This window comes from Typopeltis vanoorti, chromosome 11 (genome assembly GCF_054136105.1).
Source record: "Typopeltis vanoorti isolate ZY-2024b chromosome 11, IOZ_Tvanoo_1.0, whole genome shotgun sequence".
In the NCBI taxonomy this organism is placed as follows: domain Eukaryota; kingdom Metazoa; phylum Arthropoda; class Arachnida; order Uropygi; family Thelyphonidae; genus Typopeltis; species Typopeltis vanoorti.
The window spans coordinates 51,044,033-51,059,570 of record NC_143559.1 but is presented as its reverse complement, the minus strand read 5'-3'; the positions used below and the strand labels follow the sequence as shown (position 1 = coordinate 51,059,570).

The window sequence follows — 15,538 nt, the reverse complement described above, 5'->3', positions numbered from 1 at the left end:
CTGTCACCACCATCTTTTCCATCACCTGGTCTATAGCAGCACCCAATTGTATATTTAGTTCTGCTAGCCACAATCTCACACCAAATGGCCTCAAATGTGCTCTTTTCTCTATCCTGCAATTCAACTTCTATTCTCCTTGGCTGGAGTTCATCAGCTATCATCAACAATACTCCTCCCCCCATTTTTTTCTCTCTGTCATTCCTGAACACACTATAACCATCACATTCAATCCCACTAGCTATATCATCTGCAGTCAGCCATGTTTCGCTAATAACAATAACCTGTGGTCTGAAAGTGCCAACCATGGCCAAAAACTCTTCCTTCTTGTTCCTAATACTCCTAGTATTAGTGTATATGAATTTAAGACCCCATTAGCCCCAACCCTACCTTGATACCTTTTATTAACTATCCCACTCTGGTTTGTTGTCCTTACTTGCTCTAGCATATTATATTCATTCTTACATTCAACTGCCTCCCTAAGGACTGGATATCTACTCCTCTCCCCTTAACGAATCTAGTTTCCCTGAATTTGCACATCCACTACATTCAGCAACACTTTCTCAAGTCTTCTTACACCATAACCATTCAAATGCAAGCCATCTATCTTATATAGATCCTTTCGCTCATCAAACTCACTCCACACCACTCGTCATACATAACCCACGCATAAAGTCATTCGCAATTATGGCCCTCCTTTTAAACATTTCACTGTCATACCGTGGCAAAAGACTAATCATTCTAACTCTCTCGCTCTTTTCTTTTGCTACCTCAAACAATTCATTCAGGTCTTCTATCATTTCCATTTTATCTCCTTTCAAATCATTCGTACCTGCCACAACAATCATTTCTTTCACCCTTTCCTTTTGCTCTCTAATAGACTCGGTTACATCCTTTATGGTCGCACCAGGTTGGTACGATTTTGTCAAATCCTCTAATAACACACCTCGTACTAACGAGTCTCCATACAGCACTCTATCCTTCATTTTGTTCATGTTCACATTCATACGCCTATTTTTCCTGTCATACCTTTTATTATTGGTTGGTTCATTCAGTCGACTTTTGTTCATGCACTCTAGCTGCTGTTCTGCCCTTTCTATCTCACCATTCAACAACGCGATCACATTCAATGTATCTATCTCATCTTTTTTATTCTCCGAGAAACCATTAATACTATCATTCACACTTTCTACATTCACACTCTCATAATTCTCTTGTACAACCTTGCCGTTTCTTGTCATATCGCTATTTTCTTCATTCTGAAGGTTGACAAAAATATCACACTCACGATCCGAAATACACTTCAATTCCTCATTCTCCCTACATTTTCTACACACATTCAATCCTTTATTATCATCTATCCACACTCCGACTGCACTCCGTAAAGCGTACATTTCACAGCTAGTACACTGATTCATTTCTGTTTTACTACTGTTCTTTGATAACGATGGCGAACCATCATTACTGGCCGCCATTTTCCTTCGTACCGGTGCCATAATTATTGCAACGTGCTTTATCAAATAATAAGTTATACACACCAAAAATACACAAACAAACGCACTAAAATACGCAAGACAAACAATTAACGAAAATGAAAAGGAAATAACTGAAGAAGAATTAGAAATCAGCCTGAAAGAAACAAGAAACGGAAAATCACCTGGAGAAGATAAGCTAGGTTCAGAACTATATAAATACGCAGGAACAAGATTCAAAAAAAGACTCTTACTATTTTTAAATAAAATTTACTCAACTGGTATCCACCCAATAGAATGGAAAAAAGCAATTGTGATTCCTATCTTTAAGAAAGGTAATAGAGATGACCCTAAAAACTATATAGGTATCAGTATACTAAATTCCTGTTACAAAATATATAGCAGAATCTTAAATAACAAACTAATGAAATATTCCGAAAACTTTATTCTAGAGGTACAGAATGGATTTAGAAAAGGACAATCGTGTATAGACCCAGCCTTTTGCCTAAAATTAATAGTAGAGAAAAGAAGAGAATATAATTTGGAAACACATATTGCATTTATTGACTTTGAAAAAGCATTTGACAAAGTTAAAAGAAACATATTATTTAACATATTAAAAGAAAGACAAATACCAAATAATATCCTAAAAGCTATCACAAGTATATATGAAAATAATCAAATACCAATAAGATTAAATCACGAGCTATCATATACAAGAGAGATAAACCAAGGGGTGCGACAGGGATGTCCCATTTCAGCAGCTCTTTTTAATATCTACTTAAATGAAATAATAATAAAATGGAATAAAAATTTACACCAAGGAATTAAACTTTCACCTACAGTTAACTTAAACACTCTCCTCTCTGCAGACGACCAAATAATAATTACAAATTCTGAAGATAACTTACAGAAAGCTATCTTAAATCTAAATGAGATTTCCAAAGATTATGGTATGATAATATCGACAGAAAAATCAAAAACTATGGCCTTTAAAGGACAAGATCGAAACAGCAAGAACTAAAATAGTAATAGATAACAAGATCTTAGAACAGGTGAATTCATTTAACTACCTTGGATGTATGATCACATATGAAAATTAGAAAGATATAAACGTAAAAATTGCAAAATATTTAAAAATAACAGGTGTAATTAACTCTATTTAAACCAAACCTAGTTCAAAAACAAACCAGGCTAAAAGTATACAATGCATTAGCCTTACCGGTCTTAATGTATTGAAGCGAAATCTGGACAATAAAACAAAAAAGACAAACAAAGATTAACAACAGCAGAAATGAAGTGTATGAGAAAAACTGCAAAGTATACTCTATTTGATCACAAAAGAAACGAATATATTATGAAAGAATTAAACCAAGAACCAGCAATAGAAAAAATTAAAAAATATAAACATAAATGGATGGAACACGTTCAAAGAATGAAAACAGAAAGATTATCAAAACAAGCCTTAAAGTACAAGCCATTAGGGAAAAGAAAACCAGGACGTCCTCTTAAAGATTCAACGATGACTTCTAAGGCCGGAACAGGCCATGCTAGGCCTAAATCCTTGATACATATGATGATGATGATGTGATGACAAAATTTAAACGCCATACAAAATTTAAACGCCATACCATGGAAAGTTCGTCAATAGTTTAAAAAGGTAAACACTGTTTTACTGCTTGGTTAGGCTTTTTTATTTTTTGCCCCAAAAAACTGATAAGTCCATTTTTTTAAGTTCTTGGTTACATAATTTCATAATTATAGTCGTATCATTTCCTCACTATCAGATGGCGCTGTAGACGTTTATATTTAACATGTTATTTTATTTGGTCGTAGAAGTTTTAGCTTCGTTTTACGATTCATTTTAATGTTAGTTAGTTATTATTACTTTGCTTAAGAATTGTTTTGAGAGTCGGAACTTCCAACAGGTAAAAGTATTTAATTATCGAAAACAAGGAGTTGTAAACTCCTTGAGTTTATAATGCTTTTTTTTTTCTCTCTCTCTAAAAAAATTAAAATTAACTGCATCTTGAATGGATGACCCTATAAAAATAATACATTTCAGCTATTTATGCACAAGTTTTAGTAAAGATTACAAGTTAAATTTGGAAATAGTTGCAGAATTGGCAAAGCTGGTGTGCTAGGAAGTCGATAAATTTATATGGAATAGGAGAGGAATTAGTCAAAATTAGCTGCTACAAGACTGTGTTCAAAATACGGTAATTTTAACTTATGAATCTGCAAGCTGAATTAGAAATAAAGTAATTAATCAAAGACTGGGAGTTTTGTGGAAGATTTAGGGGAGTTTAATATGAAACTGCCTCGGTTACACTATCATATTAAAAATGATATTAAGAAAGAATTTGGCGTTGTTAGCATCCAGGAATGTGTGAACAGAGTCAATCTCAGTTGGTATGGCCATTTAAACAGAATGGAATAGGAAAGGTTAGTAAAACAAGTGTTCTTTGTTATGATAATGCAAGTAAACGACCCAGAAGAAGACCAGATTTAGGTGGAGTGAAACTAAAAAGGGCCTTAGAAGATAGAAATATAAGATCTGATAATATTGGATTCTTGACAGATTAGCAGGCCGGCCTGGTTGGCCGAGTGGTTAGCGTATCCACTCTCCAGCCAAAAGGCTGCGGGTTTGAATCCCGCCATGGTCATGGATGTTTATGATTGTCTGTAAAAATACTAGTGGTGGTGGTAGATGGCATTGGTGCAGATGATGAAGGTAGTTGAGGTTCATTGTGGTGGGTGGATTTGAGTGGTGGAGACGGAGAGGTGTAGAGTAGGTGCCCTCCCTCAATGAGTCTTTGGACTCCCTGGATGTGTCACGTAATAATAATAAAAGTTAGTAAAGGTGTAACTTTTTCATGTATTGCTATCATAATATCCTGTACATCCCCTGAGGATATATGTCAGGGATTTGATGATTATGATTTATTTTGTCAATAACACATTATCACTTTGATTAAGAATTGTTTAGAGAATCAGAACTTTCAACAGGTAAAGTTATTAATTTAACAATGGAAAATGGCTCTTTGATGCTATTTAGTTCAGTAGTACTGTTTCTTCAAGTAGGAATTTGAGTTGAATCTCTTTAAACAGTTAATTGCAAATGACCCGTGAACTTGACTTCAATAATCTTGCATGACCCATTTGGGCTAATCATATTTGATCATGTATTTCAGCTGTACTTTTCATACCACTTCCAATAAGTAGATTCATAGTGTTCTCACTTGATGAAATCATTAGCTACCACCTGAAAACTTTTCCGTATATGTCAGTCATTATTCATTATTCTAGATATTGTGTCTTGCAATTTCTGGCATCAGTCTGTATCTCTTCTATGCATTAGAACAATTTTACATTATTTTCACTCCTTGTGAACCTTCCCAATTGAAAGGCTTATGTTAACAATGCATCCCAAGGGTGCTTTTAACACCTTTGACCAATCCCTTTAAAATATATCTCCCATCATATTATTAGCATAGTTTACCTCATGCTACTTACTCACCTCTAGACCATTTTTCCATCACACAACCATAACCATGCCATCCTTGCTTAACTTTTTTACAATATCACGCATCAACATGAAATGCTCTTAATTGCACATAGATTTCAGTTATATCCTCTGCTATGATTATCTGTTTTCTGATTACCTGTCTATGTTTTCCATCAATTAATATCCTTATAATCTATTGGTCAGCTATTGAAAGAATTCTCTGGGGATTTTTTTATTTTTATTTTATTTTTTATTTTTTTAAAGCTTAATTGGCTAAACTCCGTTTTCATACTATACTCTTCTTCACCATATATGATTACTGATTACTACTTCTGTAGTAATCAGTAATAATTGCTACCTATCTTGGTTGGAAAGACTTGAATTCTGTACAGGATGCAAAGAAGATTTTAAGGGCTTCTTAACTGAAGCTGAGTTAGCATTCTCATATAAAGGTGGTAGGATTTTCCCTCCTACCAAATCCAGGATTTTCATTTTGTAGAATATGTGCACATTGACCAGAAGAATGTTGAAAGTTTATTTTTCACTTGGTCAGACTATAATAAATTTAGCTTAATCCTTTATCCAAGTGTGTGCAAACAAGGTTTGCACCTGAAAGTATCTTCACGACTAGGGTAAAGTGGTACAACACTGGGCAACTCCTTGCAAAGGTGGAGCAAGCCACTAACACTCCTATCTCAGTATCTCCTATAATGCAAAACACATCTCCTTGCGAATATGTATAATGTTATGCATTAAGGGAAGGGCCACTACCCAGACTAGTTTCGACCTTTATTGAGGTCTCTTCAGTGGGATGTGTTTTGCATTATGGGAAAGGAGCAAGGAGATGTGTTTTGCATAATGGGAGATACTGAGATAGGAGTTGGTAGCTTGCTCCACCTTTGCAAGGAATTGCCTGGTGTTGTACCACTTTACCCTAGTCCTGAAGATACTTTAAGGTGCAAACCTTGTTTGCACACACTTGGATAAAGGATTAAGCTAAATTTATTATAGTCTGACCAAGTGAAAAATAAACTTTCAACATCTTTCTCTAAATCCAGAATAAATTAATAAAAATTTGGCAGCTCCTATAGGAGGAGATGACCTTGCTAATGCTTCTGCCTGGTATCTCCACTTGGGCCTGGCTCCCACTGAAGAGACCTCAATAAAGGTCGAAACTAGTCTGGGTAGTGGCCCGTCCCTTAATGCATAACATTATACATATCCGCAAGGAGATGTGTTTTGCATTATGGGAGATACTGAGATAGGAGTGTTAGTAGCTTGCTCTACCTTTGCAAGGAGTTGCCTGGTGTTGTACCACTTTACCCCAGTCCTGAAGATACTTTCAGGCGCAAACCTTGTTTGTACACACTTGGATAAAGGATTAAGCTAAATTTATTATGACCAGAAGAATATATGCAAATTACAGACATTGTACATTAGCCTTGTAGCCTTAGTTGTTTTGGCTATAATCCCAACCAGACTAAGCAAGTAATCAAGAAGGCAATATAAGAACTTCCAGATTACCTGCATAATCTTACTGTTTATCCATTTTACGTTACTCTGCTTAACTTACTGATCTTTAGGAATACATTCACACAGTGCTGCTAAATATTTCTTAAATCCCCAAACAATCATTGATCTCTTTGCTATCTAATTCTTTTTTCCATGCTGTTGCTATTGGCTGTTTGCTCAATTTTCCGTAAGCATCCTCATAGTATACTTCATATCCTTTCCTCAAAAGTTCACATATGACTCTCTATTATCCAAGCATTTATTACCTTGTGGTCATTTTCCCAAACTGGAGGCAACTTTGACCGTATTCACCAAAATATCTTCTGGTACTGCCTAAGACACTTTCTCAAAAACTGAAATTTATTTCTCTTAACATCCTTCATATATCAGTTAATCATATTTAAATTCTTAAAATGGAAAACTGTTAATTATTTTTTATTTATGGCTTGTTTATATTTTATTAGACATGAGTTCATATAAAGTTGGAGATATTGCAGCTGTTATTTCTGGAAGTACAAAGTTAGGAAAGGAAAATGCCAAATCCAAAAAAGCTAAAGATATGTTTGATCGTTCATCATCTTCACTTTTAACATTTAATCCATACAAGAAAATTAAAGAAAAGGATAATAATGAATTGCAAAAAGTAAGTAATAAAAATCATTCATTATAAGAGATGGTATGTTACTTGTCAATGGTTAAGGAAGTAAAAGTTTGTGTGTGAGAGAGAGCTTCTTCAGTGGGCTAAAAATTACATGTTCAGACATCTTGCTCTAGACACTAAACAGCTTTTTGAGCTACTTCAGGTGCTCAATAAAGAGGCTAGTTTTCTCACACACTAGGCAGTGAAAATTTTTTACTACATAAACAAAATATGGAGGAAGGGCAGGGGTCATAAATATTAAGTAGTTGACAAGTGAAGTGCACAAAACATTCACTTGCAGAGGGACCAGGAAAAGTAGAATAAATCATAATAAAGAAAAGTATTTAAATATTTTTTATTAGCTCCCCAATAAATGGTCAGTTTATTATTATCAACAGATCTCCATGGAGTCAAGGGACTCATCGTGAGAGGTCCTCTCACATGCACAGCTAGCTTATCATACCTTGACTTAAATACATTCACTGTCCCTGCACTCATCATCCTCTCAGGCATTGCATTCCAGTCGCCCACCACTCTCTATGCAAACAATCTACTCCACTTTTACAGCTTTCAGGGATGGCCTTCTGAACTGTGCAGCCATTGTAAAACTTCTATACCTCCATATTTGAGCATTTCTGGCTGAATTTCATCTACTCCAGCTGCCTTTCCACATTTCTGTTTTTTGGTGACTTTTTCTACTTCAAGTATGATATGTATTCTTCACTGCATTTTTATTGGGAGTTTTCTATCACTGTGCTGACACTGCTTGTTTCATTTAGCAAATTTTCAAAGTAATTACTCCAGACTAGAATACATCCAGTTTTCATGTCATCTTTATCATCTCTGATTCCTTTTACAGTACTTTTTCCTCCATTTCTAAGCTTTTTCAATAGCTTCCAGAATATTTTACCACCTTCCTGATACTTCTTTTCTATGTTCTTAGCTAGTTTTACACAGTGCTTTGCTTTCTTACATTTTTCTCTGTATTTTCTAAGAGAACAAGTTAACTTGCCTGCCAGGAATTTTCAAATGATGCTGTCTTTTCCTTTACTACCTCTAACTTGTTGAGTCCACCATGGAGTTCTGATTTTTCTATCCTTAAAGACCACCTCACCACATATCTCTTGCTAAATCAATCAATGTTTTCTTCAGGATTTGCCATTGAATCTCCAAGGTTTGGTTCTTGTTTTTAAACTCGTTCATTTTTATTTCAATGATTTTTGTGTATTTCACTCTAATTCTCTGAAAGCTTGCTGAATCTTAATTTATTTTAAAACTTTCTTACACACTCTTCTTTTCAATATGAAATTCAGTTTTATCCTGCTCAAAACTAAGTAGTGATCACTTCCTATTTCAAATCCTCTGTACACATGTCCTGAACCAGTGGGAAAACTTTATCTTTAATTAGTACTCCATTTTCATCTTTAAGGGCTATTAATTTATTTTGTTCTATGGACAACTCTATTCTCATTCCTTTAAAACTCATATTGTTTTCTATCATCATCATCAAATTCCTGACATGTGCCCTCAAGGGGTTGACAGGATATGATAGTACTACATGAAAAAAATTATATCATTACTAACTTCCTATCTACAATTTTCCTCCAAATCAGTCTGTTACTTGTCAAGACTCCAACATTATCAGATCTTATATTTCTATCGTCTAAGGCACTTTGTACCGTATCAATCCACCTATATCTTGGTCTTCCTCTGGGTCATTTTGCTGCCAACCTGGCAGAGAACACTTGTTTTGCTATTCTTTCCTCGCCCATTCTGTTTGTTTTCTATTGTAATTCTAATTCTCCTTGTTTCGAAGTTTCTAATTTCTTTGTCATTCTTTTTCTTATTATTTTACGTAGCTCTGAGAATTCTATTTTACTTCTCATGTCTAGCTTTCTTTTCATCTCTCTTTTCTTTCTGAGAATGGTTAGAATTTGATCAGACGATTTTCTTTCATCCTTCTTTTGGTTAATTCTACTACTCTCTTTGGCATTATTTAGTAGGATCTCAGTTATTATTTGATAGTTTTTATCCAGGTCTTTATTCATATTACAAAACTTGTCTATCTCTTTTTGGGAGCGCTCTGTTTCTTTTTTCAGATTTGGTAAATTAAGAGTGTCTTTTACTTTTCATCATTTTCTCTTTTACCCGTGTTTTGTTGATGACAATTTTTTTGTCATTAACCTGTGGTCACTACCTTTATTAAAACTTTATTACATCTATGTCTTGGACAATATTTTCTGTTAAAATATAATTATTTCATTAAACACCTCTCCATCCATTTGGACTTTGCTATGTTGAAAGTATTCATTCACAAAGACCTCTACTTTCAGCAAATTCTGTCAGTCTTTCTCCATTTTCATTCCTCTCTCTCTTAGTCCATATTTTCAAATTGCTGCTAGATATGCATCTCTTCCACCTACTTTACCAGTGAAGTCCCCCCCCCCCAAGGTCATAAAAGATGTATCATTGCTATTTTCCAGTTGGTCTAGTGTTTCATAAAAAGTACCTATTTCTTCCTCTGTGTGGTCTGAGGTTAGTGTATAAACTTGTATAATTCTTAATTCATAACATCTTTTATCAGGATTGTAGAGTTCTGCAATCCTGATATATTTCTCATATTTGATTTATTGTGGAGCAGCTAATTAGGAATTTAATTCCTCTGAGATTTTGGATTGTCACCATAGCTATAAAGTAGATGTCTATTCTTTAGATATATATATATATATATATATATATATATATATATATACTATTTTCACCAAATCTCTGAGTTGCACTCAATCCAATAATGTTCCATTTTGTTTTTTCTGCTTCTAATAGTAATTCTTCTAATCTTGTTTGTCCTAATAATGACCTATAGTTGTAGGTATGCACATATAATTTTCTGTTATTAGTTCTATTAGATTTTATGTTCTTAGTACATATAGTGATTCTCATTGAGAGCAAACCTCCCAAAGAGTTAAGTCTGGTCTGTCAAATGAAATCTTATAGAGAACAATATATGTACTTTCGTTCAAATCAGGATGTAGATTTGCAGGGTGTAGTAAGATGGTTTGTTTATCTCCACTTATGTATCTGCATGAACCACATTATGAAGAAAATGCTTCCTTAAAATAGTTTGGAAGAATGATGCATTGCACCTTTCAGTTGGGAAAGAACTGAGTTCATTTCTCATCAAAACACAAGAAATGTTTATATTAACTTTTTCAGTTTGAAGATGATTCACCAATGAGTTGATCAATCTCATATGGAGGCAGCAAAGCTTTTTCTCATGGAAATTCAGGAAATATATATATTTATATATAGACAAATCAGCTAGAGAACACATGCAATTAATGGACAAAAATACTACAAGTAAGCAGTAGATGGCATAATGTGTAGATGGAGGGCTGTGGGTTAGATGCAGTGCCCTCCTGCAATTAGTCATTAGTAGTAGTAAAAAGTAAAATATTACATCTGATATCTTTTTTTAAATAAAATTGCAATTCTTTGTCTTCAGCATGATTACATAATTGCTGTAGCACATTTCATTATGAAAATCAGCATTGAAAACCAAACTATGGAAACAGGCAGAGAAACTGAAACATTTGTATTCCTCAGTAAACCTGTCGAACAGGTTATGCACTGTAGCAGTTTAGATGCACAGATTTTAATGAATAAGTAAGATTGGAGGGTGCTTAAGGGTCAAAGCTGTATAACTGAGAGGAGACCTCCACATAGCCTTTAAAGGAATGCGGAGAACCGACCAGGGCTTCTGACCTAATGTCCAATCCTCACCTTCTCGTGGTGCACCCTGTTGGGTATCTACTTGGATACTGAACGAACGAGGATGGGCTGGCAATTTGGGATTTAGCCGACCAAATTGTATTCTTATTGGTTAAACCAAAATAAAAAAAAAAATGATGGTACAACATGACAAAATTTCATGCTGGCTGGGGCGTCGCCTGGTTAAACAAGGGCCCCCCCCCCCCCCGTTGTTTTCGCCAGGGAACCAGGGAAAACAGCAAAAAGTCAGCTACTGGAACAAATCTGAAAACACACCCCAACCCAACATCACCAGAGTTAAAGATCGGTACTATCAACGTAAGAAGCCTGAATGGCAAGGAAATGGAGCTAGCTGAGGAATTAGATAAGTACCAGATCGACATAATAGTGGTGACTGAAATAAAAAAGACAAAAACTGGTGAGATCTTTCTGAGCAATAAGGAAAAGAAGGAGTAGCCATAGTGTTCAACACAAAATACGAGGCTAATCTTCTTGAATGGCAGTCAGTCTCAAGTAGAGTAATGTGGGCAAATATGAGAATGGGGAACTGGACAATGAGACTTATTTGTGCCTATGGTCCCACAGAGGTTCTATTAAGGCAGAAGTGGAGGAATTTTTTGATGCTTTAGAAAAAGCAACTGACACAATGAAAAATGAAGAGTTGATCCTTGTTGGGGATCTAAATAGCAGAGTAGGAAATGATTGTGAGACATACAAAAATATTTTGGGAAGATTTGGAGAGAAAGAGCAAAGCTAATAATAATGACAAATATCTGTTGGATTTCTGCTCAGGACATGGACTCGTTATTACTAACACCTTGTTCCAACATAAAAATGTGCACAAATTCACATGGAGAGAAGAGGCAAGGAATAAAAAAAGTCTCATTGACTATGTTATTGTTGATAGTGATGTTTTCTCTCTGGTGCAGGACACCAGAGTGTACAGAGTATTTGAAATTGGAAGTGATCACTATTTAGTCTTGAGCAGGATAAAATTGAATTTCATATTGAAAAGAATAACATGTAACAAAGTTTTAAAGCGAATAAAAGTTGAGCAGCTCTCAGATGTGAACTGTAGACTAAAATACACAAAGATTATTGAAGAAAAAATGAAAGAGTTTGAGAACAGGAACCAAACCTTGGAGATTCAGTGGCAAGCCTTCAAGAAAACACTGATTGATTCAGCCAGAGAGGGATGTGGTGAGGTTGTCTGCAAGGATAGAAAAATCAGAACTCCCTGGTGGGCACTGGAAGTTAAAGAGGCAGTGAAGGAAAAGAAGAAAGCATATCAAAAGTTCCTGTCAAATAAGTCAGCTTGTGCTCTTAGAGAATATAGAGACAAATGCAAGAATGCTAAACACTGTGTACAACTAGCTAAACAAAAGTCATGGGAGGACTTTGGCAAGAATATAGAAAATAAATATCAAGAAGGTGGCAAAATATTCTGGAGGTTCTTGAAGAAGCTTAGGAATGGAGGAAAGAGTGCTGTAAAAGGAGTTAGAGATGATACAGGTGACATGAAAACTGGAATAAAAGATATCCTTGAAGTATGGAGTAATTACTTTGAAAAACTGCTAAATGAAGCAAGCAGTGACGACAGCACAGTGGTAAAACACACTGACCAGGCATGCAGGCAGAAATACATATCCATACTCGAAGTAGAAAAAGCCATCAAAGGCTTGAAATGTGGAAAGGCAGCTGGTGTAGATGATATTCGACCAGAAATGCTGAAGTATGGTGGTATAAGAGTCTTACAGTGGCTGCACTGCATAGTTCAGAAAGCCTGGACAGGGAAGAATTCCCGATGATTGGAGTAGAGCTCTCATAGCACCCATATATAAAAAGGGAAATAAAACTGAATGTGAGAATTACAGAGGTATTTCCCTACTGAGTGTTCCTGGCAAAATCTATGCAAGTATACTTGAGAAACGGTTGAGAAGAATTGTGGAAGAAAAGCTTGGTGAAGAACAAGCTGGATTTAGGCCAAACAGAGGCTGTCAGGATCAGATCTTCACTTTATGACAAATAGTTGAGAAAGCATGGGAATATAACAAAGATCTGTATTTAAGTTTTGTTGATTTGGAAAAAGCATATGATTAAGTGCCAAGAGATAAGCTATTCAATACGCTGCAATTATATGGTCTCAATGGGGCATTATATCAAGCAATACTTAGTTATTTGAGTTGTAAGTCAGCAGTTAGAATTGAAGGTAGTACAGGAAGATGGTTTAATGTTAAATCTGGTGTGAGACAAGGATGTACATTATCCCATCTGTTATTCATTATCTATATGGATCACATTATGAAGGAAAAATGGTATTAAACATGATATCAAAATTGGAGATATTAATGTCAGCTCTTTGCTTTATGCGGATGATGTTATACTTCTAAATAAATCCGCTACAAGTCTGCAAGATTCTCTGACTAAATTGAATAGCTGTTGTAATAGATATGGTATGAAGGTTAGCAATAAAAAGACAAAGACAATGAAAATAGGCAGAATCATTGAAAATGTCAACTGTGTTGTGAATGGAGAACCTGTGGAACAAGTAAAACATTTCATCTACTTAGGCACAATTTTTACTGAAGATGGTAAATTAAATATAGAAATGGATAACAGAATCAGCAAGGCTGGTGTAGTGGGAAGTCAATTGAATAAATTCCTATGGAATAAGAGAGAAATTAGTCGGAACACTAAATAAGCTGTATACAAGACAGTGTTCAAACCAGTTTTAACTTATGGATCTGAGAGCTGGGTCAGAAGTAGAACACTTGACCAAAGACTAGAGACCGCAGATATGAGAGTCCTGAGAAAGATTAGAGGCGTGAACAGATGGCATCAATGACAATATCATATTAAAAATGAGGATATTAGGAAAGAACTTGACATTGTCTGCATCCAGCAATGCATTAACAGAGCTAATCTCAGGTGGTATGGTCACCTAAACAGAATGGCTAGGAAAGATTAGCAAAACAAGTGTTCTCTGCCAGGTTAGCAGGAAAACGACCCAGAGGAAGACCAAGATATAGGTGGATTGATACGGTCAAAGTGCCTTAGACGATAGAAATATAAGATCTGATAATGTTGGAGTCTTGACATGTAACAGACTGATTTGGAGGAAAATTGTAGATAGGAAGTTAGTAACGATATAATTTTTTCATGTAGTACTATCATATCCTGCACATCCCTTGTGGGTACATGGCAGGAATTTGATTATGATGATGAAGTAAGATTGGTTATGGTGGGAATACATTTGAAATATGTATTCCCACCTTCAAACTTTTTCAGTTTGAAGATGATTTACCAGTGAGTTGATCAATCTCATATGGAAGCCGCAAAACTTTTTCTCATGGAAATTCAGGAAATATATATATTTATATATAGACAAATCAGCCAGAGAACACATGCAATTAATGGACAAAAATACTATAAGTAAGCAGTAGATGGCACAATGTGTAGATGGAGGGCTGTGTGTTAACATGCAGTGCCCTCCTGCAATTAGTCACTAGAGGTGTTAGTAGTGCTAATAAGAAAAATATTACATCTGATATCTTTTTTAAATAAAATTCCAAGTCTTTGTCTTCAGCAAGATTACATAATTGCTGTGACACATTTTATTATGAAAAGCAGCATTAAAAATCCAAACTATGGAAACAGGCAGGGAAACTGAAACATTTGTATTCCTCAGTAAACCTGTAGAACAGGTTATGCACTGTAGCAGTTTAGATGCACAGATTTTAATGAATAAGTTAGATTGGTTATGTTGGGAATACATTTGAAATATGAAATAAATGAACATGGCCAAATGGCTATGCTTGCAGTGTTCATTGCAGTTTTAATATGAACTGGATGGAAAATTACATTAGAAGCAGTTGATTGAAGATAGAAAGCTATACATATGAGAGCTTGTAAAATTAAAGGAGTGAGTACATGATATGCTGTCAACAGAAAAATCATATTAAAAATGAAAAAAAAAATGCATTTTTTTTTTACCACAGTGAATTTCACTGCAATGACTGCTGCTTTGTCTCAGGATCAGAACCATAAATCCATGATTCATCACTGATTATGAAGTTGGAGTCATCTCTGATTTATTCTTTGAGCTCCCTGCACCAACGTCATTTTCTTTCTGGTTGTTGCTCAGCAGTCTCAGCACAAATTTTGTAGCAATGCATCTTGTATTCAAAACGTCTAACAAAATACATTGAACTGTCCCATATGATAGTCCTATGATCTCACAAACACCATGAATAATTCACGTACTTTCTGCAAGGATAACCTCACAAACTTTTGCAATGCTTTCCAGTGTGCTTGTTGGCAGTCATCTAGAACATTCATCATCTTCAACAGGCATCCATCCATCCATCCATCCATCCATCCCTGAAGCATTTGTACCATAAACATTTTATGGTACAAATGTTGTACCATAAATGTTTTGCTTTGACTCATAGCATTATCACCAAATGCTTAAGCATTCAGTGGGTTTCTGCAGCAGTTTTTTGAGGTCGAAGAAAAATTGTATGCAGATTCTTTGCTCTTTAAAATCTGCCATTTCAGTTAGCGAAGAAAATCACCAAACCACTAAAACACGATGTTATAAAAATGTACATAACCCAAGAACGCACCCTCTAAGCTTGCTGG

The 15,538-nt window shown here is 35.2% G+C and overlaps 1 protein-coding gene across 2 annotated transcripts in view; it reads left to right on the top strand.

Annotated features, from left to right (window-relative positions):
• The first annotated feature begins 3,266 nt into the window (after positions 1–3,266).
• The window catches only part of LOC150101570 (uncharacterized), a 138,251-nt gene continuing 125,979 nt past the window's right edge, over positions 3,267–15,538 (top strand). For both annotated transcript variants that reach the window (XM_090400752.1, XM_090400751.1), the window contains exons 1-2: positions 3,267–3,397; positions 6,954–7,132. In XM_090400752.1, the coding sequence (XP_090256878.1) occupies positions 6,956–7,132 (177 nt within the window). In that variant the 5' untranslated portion in view covers positions 3,267–3,397; positions 6,954–6,955. The remainder of the gene's footprint in view (positions 3,398–6,953; positions 7,133–15,538) is intronic.